Below are 15,153 nucleotides of genomic sequence, written 5' to 3' on the forward strand. Positions count from 1 at the left end.
GCCAATCTGAAACGGCTCCATATTGGACGCTCCCGCTCTGAGACATTCTGGAAAAGGCCAAACTATGGAGCCGGTAGGCGGATCAGGGGTTGCCGGGGAGGGAGGGATGATCAGACAGAACACAGGGCTTTTAGGGCAGAGCAAACCACTCAGTATGAGGCCGTGAGGGTGGATACCTATCATCACACATTTGTCCAAACCCGTAAGTTCATCAGTTCTAACAAATGTACCCCCAGCAGGGGTTTGGGGAGGGGGGGAGCTGTGCGTGTGTGAGGGCAGGGGTCTTATGAGAAACCTCTGTCCTTTCTGCTCACTTTTGCTGTGAACCTAAATCTGATCTCAAGTAACTTATTTAAAAGGGAAATAAAGGTACTCAAACACGTCAACATTTTCCTAATACTGAAGAGAACAGTCCCAAAGGTTAGTTAAATGCACTAGTCGATCCGCTTGGCTGTGAGCTGGGATTTTGTGTGTGTTTGTGTGTGTTAAAATCTGACCCTCAGAATCTTCTTTCTTTAAAATTCTTAGGCTGGAAACACACACACACACACACACACACACACACACACACTGCTTTTTCCCTTTTATCTCCTTGCATGATCTACTTACAATTCTCTCGTGAGTCTGTAAGAAACAGACAACTCTTTGTCAACAGTTGAGTCATAAATGCAGGAGGTAACTTTAAGAGGATGCAAAATGCAAATCAGAATTTTTGTAAGTAAAATTCCAACGTCTAACTTGACTCCTACTAGAGATCTCTGGGCCCAGAAAGTCAGAGAAGGATTTTAACATCCTGAACACGGGAGAGGCTGCCGCCGGGGAGAAAACCCAGGCCGAACTGTGCGGGACAGTGAAGCCCAAGACAAGTGCTCTCAGTAGCAAATGGGAAGCCAAGTCCCCCAGAGAAAACATTTTCATGGGTAGCGCTGTGGTCAGCCAGGGACGAGTCACGTGATTCCAGCTGGCTTAGATGTGGCCGCTGAATACTTTTTTGTTAGCAAGACGCCAACCGCCACTGGTGTAGGCCACCTCTCTCTCCTAGACGGACTAACGGTATACAAGGCGGACAGCCGTTCGGCATTTGAAACGGGTAAAATTCTTGAGGTCCAAGCGGACACAAAGCTCTTTCACTCCTTGAATGTGACTCAGTGTTGGCGACACATTCAACTCCAACGTCCCTGACACGAACACTGGCGACACAAAAGAACCTTTTAATTTGTAAACATGAGTGAGCCCGCACTCTGAGCGACACAAAGGAATGACCGATGAATGCGTCCCACTCCAGGCATCTGATGGCATTTTCAGTTCCACAGAGTATCCGTTTTATGGTCCTTGGAATAGGTCTCTTGCTTTGTGGGTCCTGCATGTGTAACTGACAACAGCTTCAGACCAGTTACATGCCACCATGGGACCCGGGGCCAGATATATACCGCCATCGGACCTGGGGCCAGTTACATGCCACCAGCGGACCTGGGGCCGGTTACACACCACCATATGCACAGCCTCCATCTTGTCCAATAAGAACACATGATGGACATCGGGTGAGCGGCGATTTTTCAGGATCATTTAAGCTAGGGCCTAAATGGCAAAGTAAGACACACCAAGGTGACACTATTTTCCTGTGCCTTCTGAAATGCAGCTTTATCACCAGGTAGGACAAGGGGAGAGGACATTCATATTCCTGGCGAGTTACAATGCCCCCCCCCCCCACTTTCCTAGCATCTCACAACCACCCTGATCAATGAACAAAGCACATGTTGTTTGGAGAATGAATGGGGACAGCTTTCTTCTGTGCATTTCATTAAAACCTGAAAGCTACGGTCTGCTGCCAGAGAGGGTGCCCCAGTGCGTTCCAGCAGCCTGACATTCCAATCTGACGCGCCGCCGATGCGCCCAGCTCCACACTGGTCGTCTCGATGCCGAGGGACGTTCGGCAAGCCTGATGTTTTCATCGTGAAGGATTTTTCTACCGTTACAGACCAAATAAAGGTTCTTTGTGGCAACGGCTGGAAACACAACATGAGTCCTTTCTTCACACCGTTAAGAACTGATAAAAAGTTCACCGAGTGAACCAAAGACTTTATTTTGTAAAAGCAGATAACACCAAAGGACTATGTAGTACCCATAGTCATTGCAAAAATAAGTACTTTCAAAACATCCAAGGCATAAGCTGAATCAACGGTCACAACTAGAATTTTCAGCCAATATACAGATTTTCATTCCAGGTCTACGCTTGATTTCTACATAGTATTCACACGCATTCCCTGCGCCTATTTATTATGAAAATGGGGACTCTTGAGGGCCGGGCCCAGCTTTATCTTGGTTTTGGAGGTGACACACGGGCTAACCAAGAACTCTGAGTCCTGGACATCGCGTCTCCGGATGGCCTACAACAAACTGTATCTCTGAAAAATAAAATCAGAATTTAGATTCCCTTACAACAGTCAGGGCCCTTACACTCTCCAGCACCATGATTCTGGGACGCGCTCAAACTGTGCTTTTCCTTGGTCTTTCTCGCCCCCATTTGGGTTCCCTCTTTACGGGCCTCACTGTAGAGGTGTTTAGGAACCACGCTAAACCCAAGTGGAGGCAGTGGATAAAATTATCCGTCACGTTTTCCGTGAAGGAAGGACAAAAAAAAAAGAGAGAGAGAGAGAGAGAAAGTGCAATGGCAAATGGGAAAATGGTGACAGTCATATGGTTATGAAAACTGGTTGTATAAATCCCTCGTTTCAAAATTAGGTCCCAAGGTGTTCAAGACCAAAAGGAGGTCATGAAAGCGGTTAATACAAACAATTCCTCTACAAGAAAAACAGCTCTTCGTGGAAAGCGGCTGAGGGAAGGCAGACCCATGGAGGATCCGGCCCTACATTTTTAGCACGTCTTTCTGACCTCACGATGCGTGTGTGGCGAGTGTGAGAACCCGCACCTGTACTTAAGAAGGAATGAAGACATTAAAGTGAATTGGTGTGCTAACAAAAAGCCTGCAGTTACAGACTCTGAGAACCAAGCCCTTCAGTTTGTAAGGCAAGATTACTTTGTCGCAGGAAGAGAGGGACAGAGGAACCTGAAGGCAGGCACTAAAAGGCTGGGTCAGCCGTATTCGGGGCAGACCAGTCTCAAAAATAAGGCAATGTGTGGCTTTCCCAGTGGGAGACCGTCCCCCAGAAAGGCCCACGAGGCGAGAAAAGAAGCCGGCCAATGGCAAATCCCCGGAGGCTATTTGGACAGGGCCACGGTCCCACTTAGATGGGCAACGTGGGGTCACGGTAGGTGGGAGACCCTTGAACCAGCACTCAAGGTGAATGTCTTTGCGTGTCCTGCGCATGACTCCGAGCAGCAACCCCTGGGGTTTGGGAGGCGTGTTACGTTTGCGAGATTTTTTTCCCCCAAAAGAAGACACGAAGGTGAAGTCCCTGGAGAGAAGAGGCCACCAGAGGGGGGACCCCTGCCAGGGGCGGGACCGGGTACGAGGCGGAGGGCACTTCCTGCAGCGCCGGCTCCCTCCAGTCGGGCCGAGTCCTACAAACGCTTGTAGGTGCCCAGGAGAGCTTTGCAGTTGGGACAGTAGTGGTCCACGTCCTGCAGGGCGTCCACGCAGAAGGGGATGAAGCAGCAGCCCGCCACACACCTGGGAGAACAGAAACGGTCACACACGGAGTAGGTCCCCCTCCGTGACTTGGGACGATGGTGGAGGCGTCGATGTCCCCGCCCTTTGGAACCTAGTGCTGTCGCCTTACTTGGAACAAGGGGTCTTTGCAGGTGTCATGCATGATCTTGAGATGGGAACACCCTGGATTAAGCAGGTGGGCTCCGTGACCTCAAGGACTGATGTCCTTCCAAGAAGAGAGAGGACAGGAACACGGAAATACAGGGAGGGACAGAGGCCACAGAGGATGCAGGCAGAGGCAGAAGTCCTCAGCCCAGAGCGGGTGTTTGTGCATGTGTGCGTGTGTGCGTGTGTGCGCACACCCACCCTGGACCGCCTGGCAAGGAAGGATTATGCCCTGAGGGCCTTGAGAGGGAGCCCAACACTTTTTGAACCTTCGGCCTCCAACATCTCGAGAGAATAGATTTTTAGTGTTTTAGGCCAACAGGTTTGTGGCTGTTTGGAACGGCGGCCCAAGGACACTAAGACACCAACCAACGCCAAGGCTGCTCTCTCAGAAGTTGTCTTGGGTCATCTGGGCAGCTTTCAGAGTCCTACACAGGGGCTGGTGAACGTTGGGAAATGGCCAGATGGTACCTACTTTAGGCTGTTCTGCCGCTGCGGCCTGAAAACTGCCATAGATGGATAATCAGGGAAACAAAGGTGTGGTGGGTCCCACTAGGACTTAAAACGGGCTGGACTCGGCCCCAGGGCCTCAGTGGCACAGACAGCATCTACACTGGACTCTTTCACAGAGAGGCTGCTTCCCTTAGGGCAACAACCAATCAGAATTCCCCAAAGAACATCTCTTAACTACGAAATCCATTATCAGGCAGGACCTTCAGATGGCAGGTGGCAGAATAAGAAATAGAGCTGGTCTTTGTCCCCAGTTCCTGGCACAGAGCTCCAAAACTCTTGGAATTTCCGGAGCGAGGTTATGCAAAACAGCCCCCTTTCAATCACACCTGTTTTATGCTAAAAAGGCTACCAGGGCAGGGCTCCCACCTCAGGATAGGGCTGGCGGTTTGAGGTTAGAGCTCAGCCCCGGCCCCAGACCTCAGAGGGTATAGGGGCTGGGGCTAGAAAACCTCGTGAACTACACGCGGAGGGCATCCGGACTGGCTGAGCACATCCATGTGCCAGGAGACTGGGGCACCCCAAATCATGGGAACGGCGGTCCTGCACTGGGGACCTTCAGGACCTCGCTCTATGGACCTCTTCGTGAAGCTGGGGGGCCCTCCTGAGTTCTGGGAGCTGTTCCTGCAAATTATCAAATCCAAAGAAGGGACAGGAGGGACCCCTCTCCCCATATCTGGTTGGGGTCAGGATCTGTGACTCGCATCTCTACTGGGGGGCAGTCTACAGGACTGGGTCCTGAAGCTGCGGGGTCTGTGCTAACTCCAGGGAGGGTCAGCACTGAATTGAATCACCGGACACCCAGCTCCGGGTGGAGAGGCAGCTGATATCAGAAAACACCCCACAGTCAACATTCACCCTAATGTAGTTAAAAATCATCATTTCAGGGGTGCCTGGGTGGCTCAGTCGGTTGGGTGGCCAATTTCAGCTCAGGTCATGATATGACAGTCAGTGGGTTCGAGCCCCGCGTCGGGCTCTGTGCTGACAGCTTGGAGCCTGGAGCATGCTTCCAATTCTGTGTCTCCCTGTCTCTCTCTGCCCCTCTCCCCACCCTTCATGCACTGTCTCTCTCAAAATAAACAAACATTAAAAAAAAGAAAAGAAAAAGAAATTTCTAAGGGCATTTCCCAGCCCAGACACAGGGGCTGCTGTGTTTCCCGGAAGGAGTGTGGCAGGTGAGCAAGACGTGGCAGATGGGACAGCAGCTTACAGGTGTGACGTGCTGCCAGCGCGGTCCCCACTGGGGACGATTTCCGTGGGGGGAGGGGGTGCGGCGGGCAGGGGGGCTGCTGACCCTCCTGCGGGGCCCGGACTCACCCCAGCAGGCACAGGCTCCCGCACGAGAGCCAGGTGAGGGCACCGGCATTATAGGACAGCTGGGTCACGATCATCTTGTTGCAGGACGGACAGCACATCTGGATAGGACGGTCGAAAAAGGAGACCGGCTGCTGCACGTACACCGTCTGCACAGCGACTGTGGAACAGAGAGGGGGCGTGACGGGAGGCGTGACGGGGGCGTGGTTTGGGGGCGGTGACTAAGGGGAGGTGGACGTGAGTGGGGGGGCACAAGTGGTGACTGGGGGGAGGTGGCCAGGGAACGGGAAGGCGGTCAGTGACTGGAGGGCTGTCGGTGACTGGGGGGGAGGCGGTCGGTGACTGGGGGGAGCACTCCTGAGGCTCAGACACCTACTTTCACAGCAGCACTGCCACGCACGTGTCCCCAGTGAGCAACTAGATAACCATGAAGGGCCCCGTCCCTACGTGTGTTGTCTCACTCAGCCTCAGGACATTCCAGGGCGCCTGGGTGGCTCAGGCAGTTAAGCGTCCGACTCTTGGTTTCGGTTCAGGTCACGATCTCACGGTTTTGTGAGTTCAAGCCCCCTGTCGGGCTCCACGGTAAAAGTGCAGAGCCTGCTTGGGATTTTTTTCTCTCTCTCTTGTCTCTGCCCCTCTCCAACTCACATTGTCTCTGTCTCTCTCAAAAATACATGAAAAAAATTTTTTAAACCTTAGGGGGAAAGAAAGGACAATCTGTTTCACGCTACAACATGGATGAACTCCAAGGACCTTACGTGGAGTGAAATAACTCAGCTACAGGGCAGATCCTGCATTTCCCGTATGTGAGGCACTTAGAATCCTCCCCTTCACGGTGGAGGGTAGGGACAGGGGTGGGGGCAGGAGGCGGGAACGGGGAGCTGTGGTTTAGCCCGTTTAGAGTTTTAGTTTTTTAAGATTTGAAAGTTCTAGAAAGGGATGGCGGTGACTCTGTGTGAGAACGTGAACGTGCTTATTAACGTCACTCAACTGCCACTCAACTTTATGACAAATCTTACGTGATGTGTTTTACAACACGGGGCGTATTTCCAGCTCTAGCCCCCCTCGCCCCCACACTCGGGAGGTGTGAGAAGTTTGTGGAGTGACGATGTGGCTCAGCCCCGACCGAGCACTCAGACTCGACTACCCACAGAATCTGCGGCGAGCTCACTGCCAACGCAGGGTCTGCCCCTCCCCCCACCCCAAGACAGGCTGATTCAGCACGACTAGGGGCAGGGTCCCCAAAAGGCTCTTCAAGCTCTCTGAGTCGCCCAATGAAGGTGGTCTGCAGACGGTTAGTTCCAGAAACTGTGATATGTTGGGATTTTGCCTCATTTTTCTTCATCCATGGATTAGCGGTGGCCAGGGTCTGGGGGACTGGGAGGGACGCCTAATGGGTATGGGTTTCTTTCTGGGGTGATGGGAATGTTCTGGAATGAGTGCGGAGGGTGGCCCAGGTCTGCGACTCTGCTGAAACCCCTGAGTTACAGACACTTTGAAAAGTGTGCTTTGCGGAATGGGACTCCTATCTCAAGAACGCTTCTATTCAAAAAAAATGGAAGTAAGAGTCGTTGCCAGGGTTACGTGAGATAAGAGGGGAACCTCGCGCGCTGTGTCGTGGACACAGCGAGCCCTCGATAAACACGGGGCTCCTGACGAAGTCCAACGCCCAGTGATAAGGCTGGAGTTTATCCGGCCTGGGAGGGCCGGCCCAGCCTCTGCGGCAAGTGCGGGGCCGAGAGCTGCCGCAGGAAACGAGCATGTAAGATCGCGCTAAAAACGGACAATTATGTGGAAAACACATATAGGCGCTCACGGTCACCAGAGGCGAGGCTCAAGTGACATAAAGCGTGAGGTCCTTTGGTTTTTGGCAAAGTCGCTGACGCTCACATTTCTGCCAAGGTGCCTTCCTTCTCTCCCGCCTGGAACACCATTTCTGTACCCTATGCATGCGGGGAAATAAGCTGTCGTCCAAGCTCACAGAACTTAACACTCCTAGAAAGCCCTAGAAAGACTCTCCTTCCAGAAAAGGAGTATGTGAGCAAACGTTAATGCTCCTATGTAAATGGGATGGAAATCATTTTTTTTTAATTTGGTGCAAGAATGAATTATCGTTTGGAGAAGGATCTGAAATGATCTAACGTCGCCTGATTCCCTTCCAGCTGAAGGGGTCAAAGTTACTCAACACGTAGACTCTGGCTCACTTTTATCAAACGATTACCCAGAGAACCTTATTTTATCTTAACAGCCCGCTGATAGAGGCACTTGATGAGCCTGGTTTTATAGGTGGGGAAACTGAGGCCCCAGGCCATAGGGGGAAGCCAGGCAGTCTGACTCACAGGTCCTTTCTCTGAGCTGGCATCTCCTCCTGAGTGGCTTGTGATACTGAATCAGCAGGGTACCTGGGCACACCTGGGCACCAGAAAGTTGCAGAAGGCGAGACCGTGAATAAATTGCCAGAAGGCGAGGAAGCCAGGCTGGTGGGCCGGGACAGTGTCAGCTCCTAGTTCCTAACTCCTGGCTCTGCCTCTCCTACTCCAGCCCCGGCCTTGAGCAGAGGTGTGAGCCCCACAGGAGGGGAGGGGCCCTGAAAGGCAAACCCCCCATTCTCTTTCCTGAGGTGGCTGGTGTGCCTCTGCGGTCAGCGCCAAAGCACTGGTTTGTGGCGACGTGGGCAAGTTCATTAACTGTACTTTGTTAGGGCAAAGATGTGAGCCCCACAGATGTGGAACCCAGAAGACTAGACAGAAAATTCCAGGACAGGGGGTAAAGGCGGACTGACCGGCATTTCGCTCAGACTCTCAGGCAGAGTCACTTTGGGGGATCCCCCGATAACTGTAGAGCCCTGAAAGCCAGGGCGGAGGGCCAAGAAGAGGGGAAGGGGACACGGGAGGCGGCACGTACTTGCGTTGGCGTTGGGGACGGGCACTGGCTGGGTGTAGTACGCAGGAGGATTCATGCCCTTCCCGTCCGGGCCCGTCACCAGCCCCGTGGTGGGACCGGGCGCAGGTGCAGGGGGCATGGGGTAGTAACTGTTGACCGCCACCGTCTCTTCGTACGATGGTGGTGCTGATGGCACCGAGGAGGGCCCGGCGGCCGCCTGGTAGGATCCCGGAACAGACATTTTACCTAAAGCAAGACAGAGGACACCAGATCAGAAATGTGAATGACACCTTTCTCGCTCCCTCTCTCTCCCCTTTCTTAAACATTTTCTTTTTGAGAAAGAGAGAGTTACAGAGCAGAGGAGGGGCAGAGAGAGAGGGAGACACAGAATCTGAAGCAGGCTCCAGGCCTGTTAGCACAGAGCCCGACGTGGGGCTCGAACTCACGAACCACAAGATCATGACCTGAGCCGAAGTGTCGGCCGCTTTACCGACAGAGCCACCCAGGTGCCCCTCTCTCTCCCCTTTCCACCTGAATCTTCCCATCCCTACCAGACAGAAAATAGGAGGCAACAGCTTGCATCCCGCCTTGTCCAAAAGCCAGAAAGGGAGTTAGTTAAGGTCTCCCCACGACCCCAGAACCTGAACAAGGGATTCCCTAAACAACGCTAAAGGGGAGATCATTACAATCCCAAATCCTCAACACCGAGAAAACCCCAAGCACACATCACCCCAGCGGAAGCCAAAGTTTCTGTCTTCACCCTTCAAGCCACTGCCCAGCGACCGCCCACCTTTCACATCTAGCGTTTTCTTCTTTTTAAGCACTGTGGTTTTTACTGCTGGTGTTTCAGGCGCCAGAAAAGACTCAAGGCATTCAACTCAACCACAGCCTGTCACAAAGGCACACCCGTGTGACTCCACTTACGTGCAGTTCAGAAGCCAGGGAAAGGAGTCCCAGGGGCCAGAAGTCAGGAAAGCCCTTAAGCCTGGAGGGGGGTGGGGTGTGGGGGTGGAGGCTGGAAGGGGTGGGCGGGGGGCCTTCTAAGGGGCTGGTCCCCTTCTTTATTCTGGGGGCGGTCACCTGGTACGAACACCACGTGAAAATCCAAGTGGTACCATTAAGGTGTGTGCACTTTCCCATTTGTACGTGCTACAGGTGTTTCTTTGTTAAGTTTATTTGGAGCGAGCGAGCGAGCGAGCGAGAGACAGAGAGAGAGAGAGAGAGAGAGAGAGAGAGAGAGAATCCCAAGCAGGTTCTGTGTGCAATCAACACGCAGAGCCCCGTATGGGGCTCAAACTCATGGAACCATGAGATCATGACCTGAGCCAAAATCAAGAGTCGAACGCTTAACCAACTGAGCCACCCAGGTGCTCTGTGACAGTTTTGAAAAAGTAAACACACACACACACACACCAGCTCCCATTGTAAGAAGGCAGTAATCAGGACGCCTGGGTGACTCAGTTGAGTGTCCAGCTTCGGCTCAGGTCATGATCTCATGGTTCATGGGTTCAAACCCTGCATTGGGCTCTGTGCTGACAGCTCAGAGTCTGGAGCCTGCTTCAGATTCTGTGTCTCCCTCTCTCTCTGCCCCTCCCCTGCTCATGCTGTCTCTCCCTCTGTCTCTCAAAACAAAATTTTTTTTTAATTAAATTGAAAAAAAAATTTAAAAAAAAGAAGGCAGTTATCAGCGCAGCCAGGCACATGTTTCCTTTCGTGAGGGCAAAGAAAGGGTGCCACGCCCTCTCTGCCACCTGGCAGAGCTCATGCCGCCTGGAATGACCCAGAGAGCATTCATTCCTGTCTGAAGCCCCGTGCTCAGCAGCCCCGGGCCAGCTGGAGCAGGACACAGTGCCGCCCTTTGTGCCCCTCTGTTTTTCTAGAGGGGCAGGGCTAAGGCTGCCTTAGAAGATCCACTGAAACCTGTCTCAGGAGAACGGGGGAAATGAGCTCTGAGGGCTGCGCACCAGACCCTCCCCCCTCCCCTGCATTCCGCCTTGTCTTCTAGAACCCCTGGGAAGCAGAGGCAGCAATGAATTCTACCGCAGGCAGAAGGGGAGACTCCTTCGAGGAAGCTCTCTCTGCCTTTGAGCTGAGACCAAAAGAGGAGATCTCCCAGGGGGAAGAGAGGGGAGGGGGTCCCAAAGGAGAAAGAGAGGCATGGGAAAGTGAGATCGTGTAAAACAGAGTCGGTGACTAAAGCTAGACCGGTTGGGGCCGGGGGGTTGAGACTTTGAAAGTCCTGTGGAGGTGTTGGGGCTTTATTGTAGATGTCGGCCCGATGGAACCTTCAGGAAGAATGGAAACGGTCTCCATCTGGGTTGTCCAATATGGCTGCCCAGCCACCCTCCCCCGCCCCAACCCATATAGTAGCCGGACCCTCGGAATGTGGCTGGTGTGACCCAGGGACTGAATTTTTAAATTGTATTTCAAGGTTAGCTGATTTAAATGTAAAATCCAACATGCAGGGGCGCCTGGACGGCGTAGTCAGGCATCCAGCTCTTGATTTCAGCTCAGGTCACCTTCTCATGGTTCATGGGTTCGAGCTCCCCGAAGTGACAGTGTGGAAGGTGCTTGGGGTTTTCTCTCTCTCTCTGCCCTCTCCACGCATGCTCTCTCTCTGAAGATAAAGAAATAAACTTAAAAAAAAATCTAATACGTAACGCAATGATCGGCAGCTTTTCCGAAGGACACCTCGGCGATGAGAATCTACTTTTCCTGCAGCAACGGTAAGGAGCTGTGACTCCAGATCAAACGTTTCTGACAAAATATTAGCATCCAACTTAGGATATGACGTCAACATAAAACACACCCCGGATTTCAAAATATTTTTAAATATTAACCTGAAGAATTTCATTCGTAATTTTTTATGTTGACTGTGTGTAGAAATGACGATGTTTCCGATAGGTAGAGTTAAGTAAAATGTGTTCTTGCAATTCATTTCACCTGTGTCTCTGCACTTTTTAAAATATAGCTACTCGACATTTTCCAACTATGTAAGTGGCTCACTTTCTGCTTCTGGAGGACGGCAGTGCAATGGAACAGGGGAGCCATGGAAGGTTAGAGAGAAGAGGAATGGCCCAACCCTAGAAAGTGTAGAGGAAGCCCGTCTGTAACAGAAACTAGAAGCGAACCATGGAAGGCCCGTACATGCAGGCGGAGGGGATGGTGGTGGTAGCTACATTCGGGTCTCCAGGGGACGTCTAGACAGCAGGGGCATCTCTGTGAAAACGGGTCTGGAGCTTACAACTGGGAACATTGCGAAAAGTGGTCACGGCATGTTGTCAGTTTCCTCCGACACAGGGGAACAGAAAAGCAGAAGGAGGAAGGGATGGAGACCAGAGACATGAGCCCCAGGAACGCCCAGCAGCTGCTTTGGCCCCTGGCACATGCGCGCGGGGACACGGGGCTCAGGAGGAATTCCCAACCTCGCTGAACGTCAAGGACTCGTGGTCCCTTCCTGTCTCAGGAAAGGCAGACCCCGAACGGCCTACACAATTTATTACAAAAACTGAGTCACAGAAGAAAACCACATGAGCTGAAAACAGGGGGTGTACAGAAAGCCTAAAATAGCACCGGGCGCTCGGGCTGCTGGGGGTGCTGCTCTGGGAGGAAAAATACGGTTTTTGGGGGGCCCTCAATTGTGCAGAGAAGGTTTGGGTCCAACTGTTGGGAAACAATGACTCGGAAACAATGACTCAACTCAAATTCCTCCACTTCAAAACCACTGCCCCTTCCTGCCCGAAGTGACAGCAGGCAGCCAGAAACTGTGTGGCCAAGGGGGAGCGTGGAGGTGTCGGGGGTGGGGGCGGGGGCCCTTCTTTCCTCTCAAGGAAGGAAGGGCCTGAGCTTCGGGAAATTAAGCCGGGCGGCTGGATTGTCCGGGCATCAGCAGCCACATCAGGTCAATGCCTCTAGGGATTCCCGCCTTTGTGTCAAACAGTCACATACTAAACACTCGTAATTCTGAAAAGCAACAGACTGGAATAGTAAAAAAGAAAACAAAAAAACCCATAACCAGCTGGTGTGAAGGGTTTCTAAATAAATTCCACAGCCTCCCTTCCCCAGGCCCCAGGCCAGGAAATGCCATTTCAGTCCGATTTCTTTTTCTCCCCACATTCCCCCATTTCTTTTTAATTTGGTTGCCCCTGGGGGTAGGGGCATGGAGGGAGGGGAGGCAGAGGCTTACCTAGCTGCCCACCTAGTCACCTTTCCAGAAAGATCTGCTCAACTTGCCTCCCCTTCCTGGTCCTCACCCCCCTCCCACCCCCGACGTGACTCTGAAAAGGCAGCCAGGCATCTCATTCCAACACACACATGTACGCACACGCAGACACACAGGCACACAAGACAGACAGACAGACCACACACACACAAAGAGGTACACAGACACGCGCACAGACACAAAGACAGACACACTGCCAGACACAGATCCACAGACACAAAGACAGACACACTGCCAGACACACAGATACACAGACACACACATAAAGACACACGCGTGTGTGTGGTGGCCCCTCTGTCCCTCCAGATCAGGCCACCTACAGGCCGGTCCGCGGTGCTGGCACAGTCACATCTGACACCGGCGCTCCCTTCTCTGTGACCCACCGGAAGGCAGCTGTGAGTTTCACGGAACAGCAAAGCCACAGTTCAGCCACATAAAAGCACAGCCTTGAGAATCCTGTTGGCGGCCAGGGGGGCCTCAGCGGATCCCAGGTTGCCATAGTTACGGCGAGTCTGGAGGGGGGGAAATGAAGGAGCAGACGAGGGGGTCTCCTTCCTCCCTCCCCACTTGTTTAACTTTGTTATTAGACCCTGAAAGTGGCTTTTCTTGGCTGCCCGAGGAAAAGAACATGCTGAAGGTGACTCTCCACCACCTTCCAGCACCTTCCACGTGTCTCCCCCGCCACCCCCAAGCTCCAGGAAATACTCAGGGCTGGGGAACTCCGTTTCCGCATCTCTGAACGGGTCATTAGTGACTTTCAAATCCACACAGGCATTCCAAGCCCATTGTTCAAATGTGGAAGATGTCACAGGGTGTAGGACAGCCCTGGGGGGGGGGGGTGGACCCAGGCTCAGCCCAACTCTCTGCTATCCTCATCTTGAAATTCTGACGACTCTGGAACCTGGGAACTGGGCATCTCGCATTTCCATACCGCACTAGGGCCCAGTGCCATGCAGCCCGGTGTGAGTCACAGAAAAGGAAAAGGGTGTCTGTCTGGTGCACAGAGAGGCATTTCTAATACAAGGAGGCCTGGACTTGAACTTGTACTGACCCACGACCGGCTGCACGATCTCAGCCCCCACGCTGTCACCTGTTCAATGTGCCACTTGGAATCTTGGGGGCCCTAGCTGAAGATTCCCCTGGTTCACGGATTTCCTCAGTGAGAGACTCTCTCTTACATGGGCAGGAGGGTATTCGGATAATGATTCCTGGGCTCCCGGAGTGAGTCTGGGAGTAGCTATTTCATCAAACCCGGGCTTAGAACAGGATTTCTCAACCTTGTTTTCATTATAGTTGCCTACCCTCCTCGCCCCCAAGGAGAAAAATTAAATTATATTAAATCTAATTAATGAATTTAAATATAATTTAATTTCTACCTAACAAGAGAAATTAAATACTAAGAAATAAGATTTCGTTGGATAGGGTTGAGTTTGGGAGGGCCACACAGCACTCTAATAGCCAAGACTTTTTTTAAACTTCTCCCCTAATTTTCGCTCCCGTAAGTCCCCAGTGAGAACAGGAGAGAGGGGTGTGGAATGAGGCATGTGGGGGCCAGTGAGTTTTCCAAATCGCTGACATTTATTCATTCTGTATCCCCAAAATGTGTCTCCCCTTTCCTTGCTGTCATGAATGCAACTGTCTGAATGAATTTTTAACCCTTTGCAAACTGAGTCCTGGGGTCCCTGACATCCGTCTATTCTTTTCCGGGTATGCCCAGCCTCTCATGGTTTAATCTAATGAGCCACAAGCAAGGGAGGTGGCAGGGTGAAGGTGACCAACCAGGGAGCCCTCCCCTCAGCCTCAGGGGCCAATTAGGATGGGACTGGTGTCCATGCCCTCCTGGACCTGAGTCTCGAACCTGCAAGAAAGTGAAGGGGGCAAAGGGGACCAGATAACCTGGCTGTTTAGACCTTATCAGGGAATCTCTGAACCCAGAGGTCCTGGTCTGAACAAACCCCGCTATCTGTCAACTACTCCCCACCCCCACCCCAGACTCACATGAACATGTGAATTCACGCTCGCCCCGGAACTGCATTAAGATGGGACACGCGGGCTCCGGCTGTACCGTACCCAGCTCTGTCATCCACGCCCGCACACGGCATCCCGTGTCATGCTCACAGCACCAAGTCAAGAGGTACTGCTCTTGGCACCCCAACTCACACACGAAGTGAACTGGGGCCCAGAGAGGTTAAGCTGCTTGGCCAAGGTCACACAGAGAGAGTAGGTAGGGCTAGGGTTTGAACCTGCACCCAGCAGACTCTGGAGTGCTTCTTTATTACTATTTTTTTTAATATTTATTTTTTAAATTTTTAAATGTTTGTTTATTTTTGAGACAGAGAGAGACAGAGCACGAGCAGAGGAGGGGCAAAGAGAGAGGGAGACGCTGTCAGCACAGAGCCCGACACGAGGCTCGAACCCATAAACCTGTGAGATCATGACCTGAGCCGAA

General features: G+C 52.4%; 1 protein-coding gene across 1 annotated transcript; it reads right to left on the reverse strand.

The window, feature by feature from the left end:
* Positions 1–2,040: 2,040 nt before the first annotated feature.
* Positions 2,041–11,119, reverse strand: LITAF (lipopolysaccharide induced TNF factor). The gene is made up of 4 exons (XM_029950004.1): positions 11,002–11,119; positions 8,504–8,728; positions 5,603–5,759; positions 2,041–3,631 (listed from the first exon to the last, which is right to left on the reverse strand). Exons 2-4 carry the CDS (start codon positions 8,721–8,723, stop codon positions 3,523–3,525), a joined length of 486 nt encoding a protein of 161 aa, XP_029805864.1. The 5' UTR covers positions 8,724–8,728; positions 11,002–11,119; the 3' UTR covers positions 2,041–3,522.
* Between the last annotated feature and the right edge of the window lie 4,034 nt (positions 11,120–15,153).

Source organism: Suricata suricatta, chromosome 8 (genome assembly GCF_006229205.1).
Source record: "Suricata suricatta isolate VVHF042 chromosome 8, meerkat_22Aug2017_6uvM2_HiC, whole genome shotgun sequence".
Classification (NCBI taxonomy): domain Eukaryota; kingdom Metazoa; phylum Chordata; class Mammalia; order Carnivora; family Herpestidae; genus Suricata; species Suricata suricatta.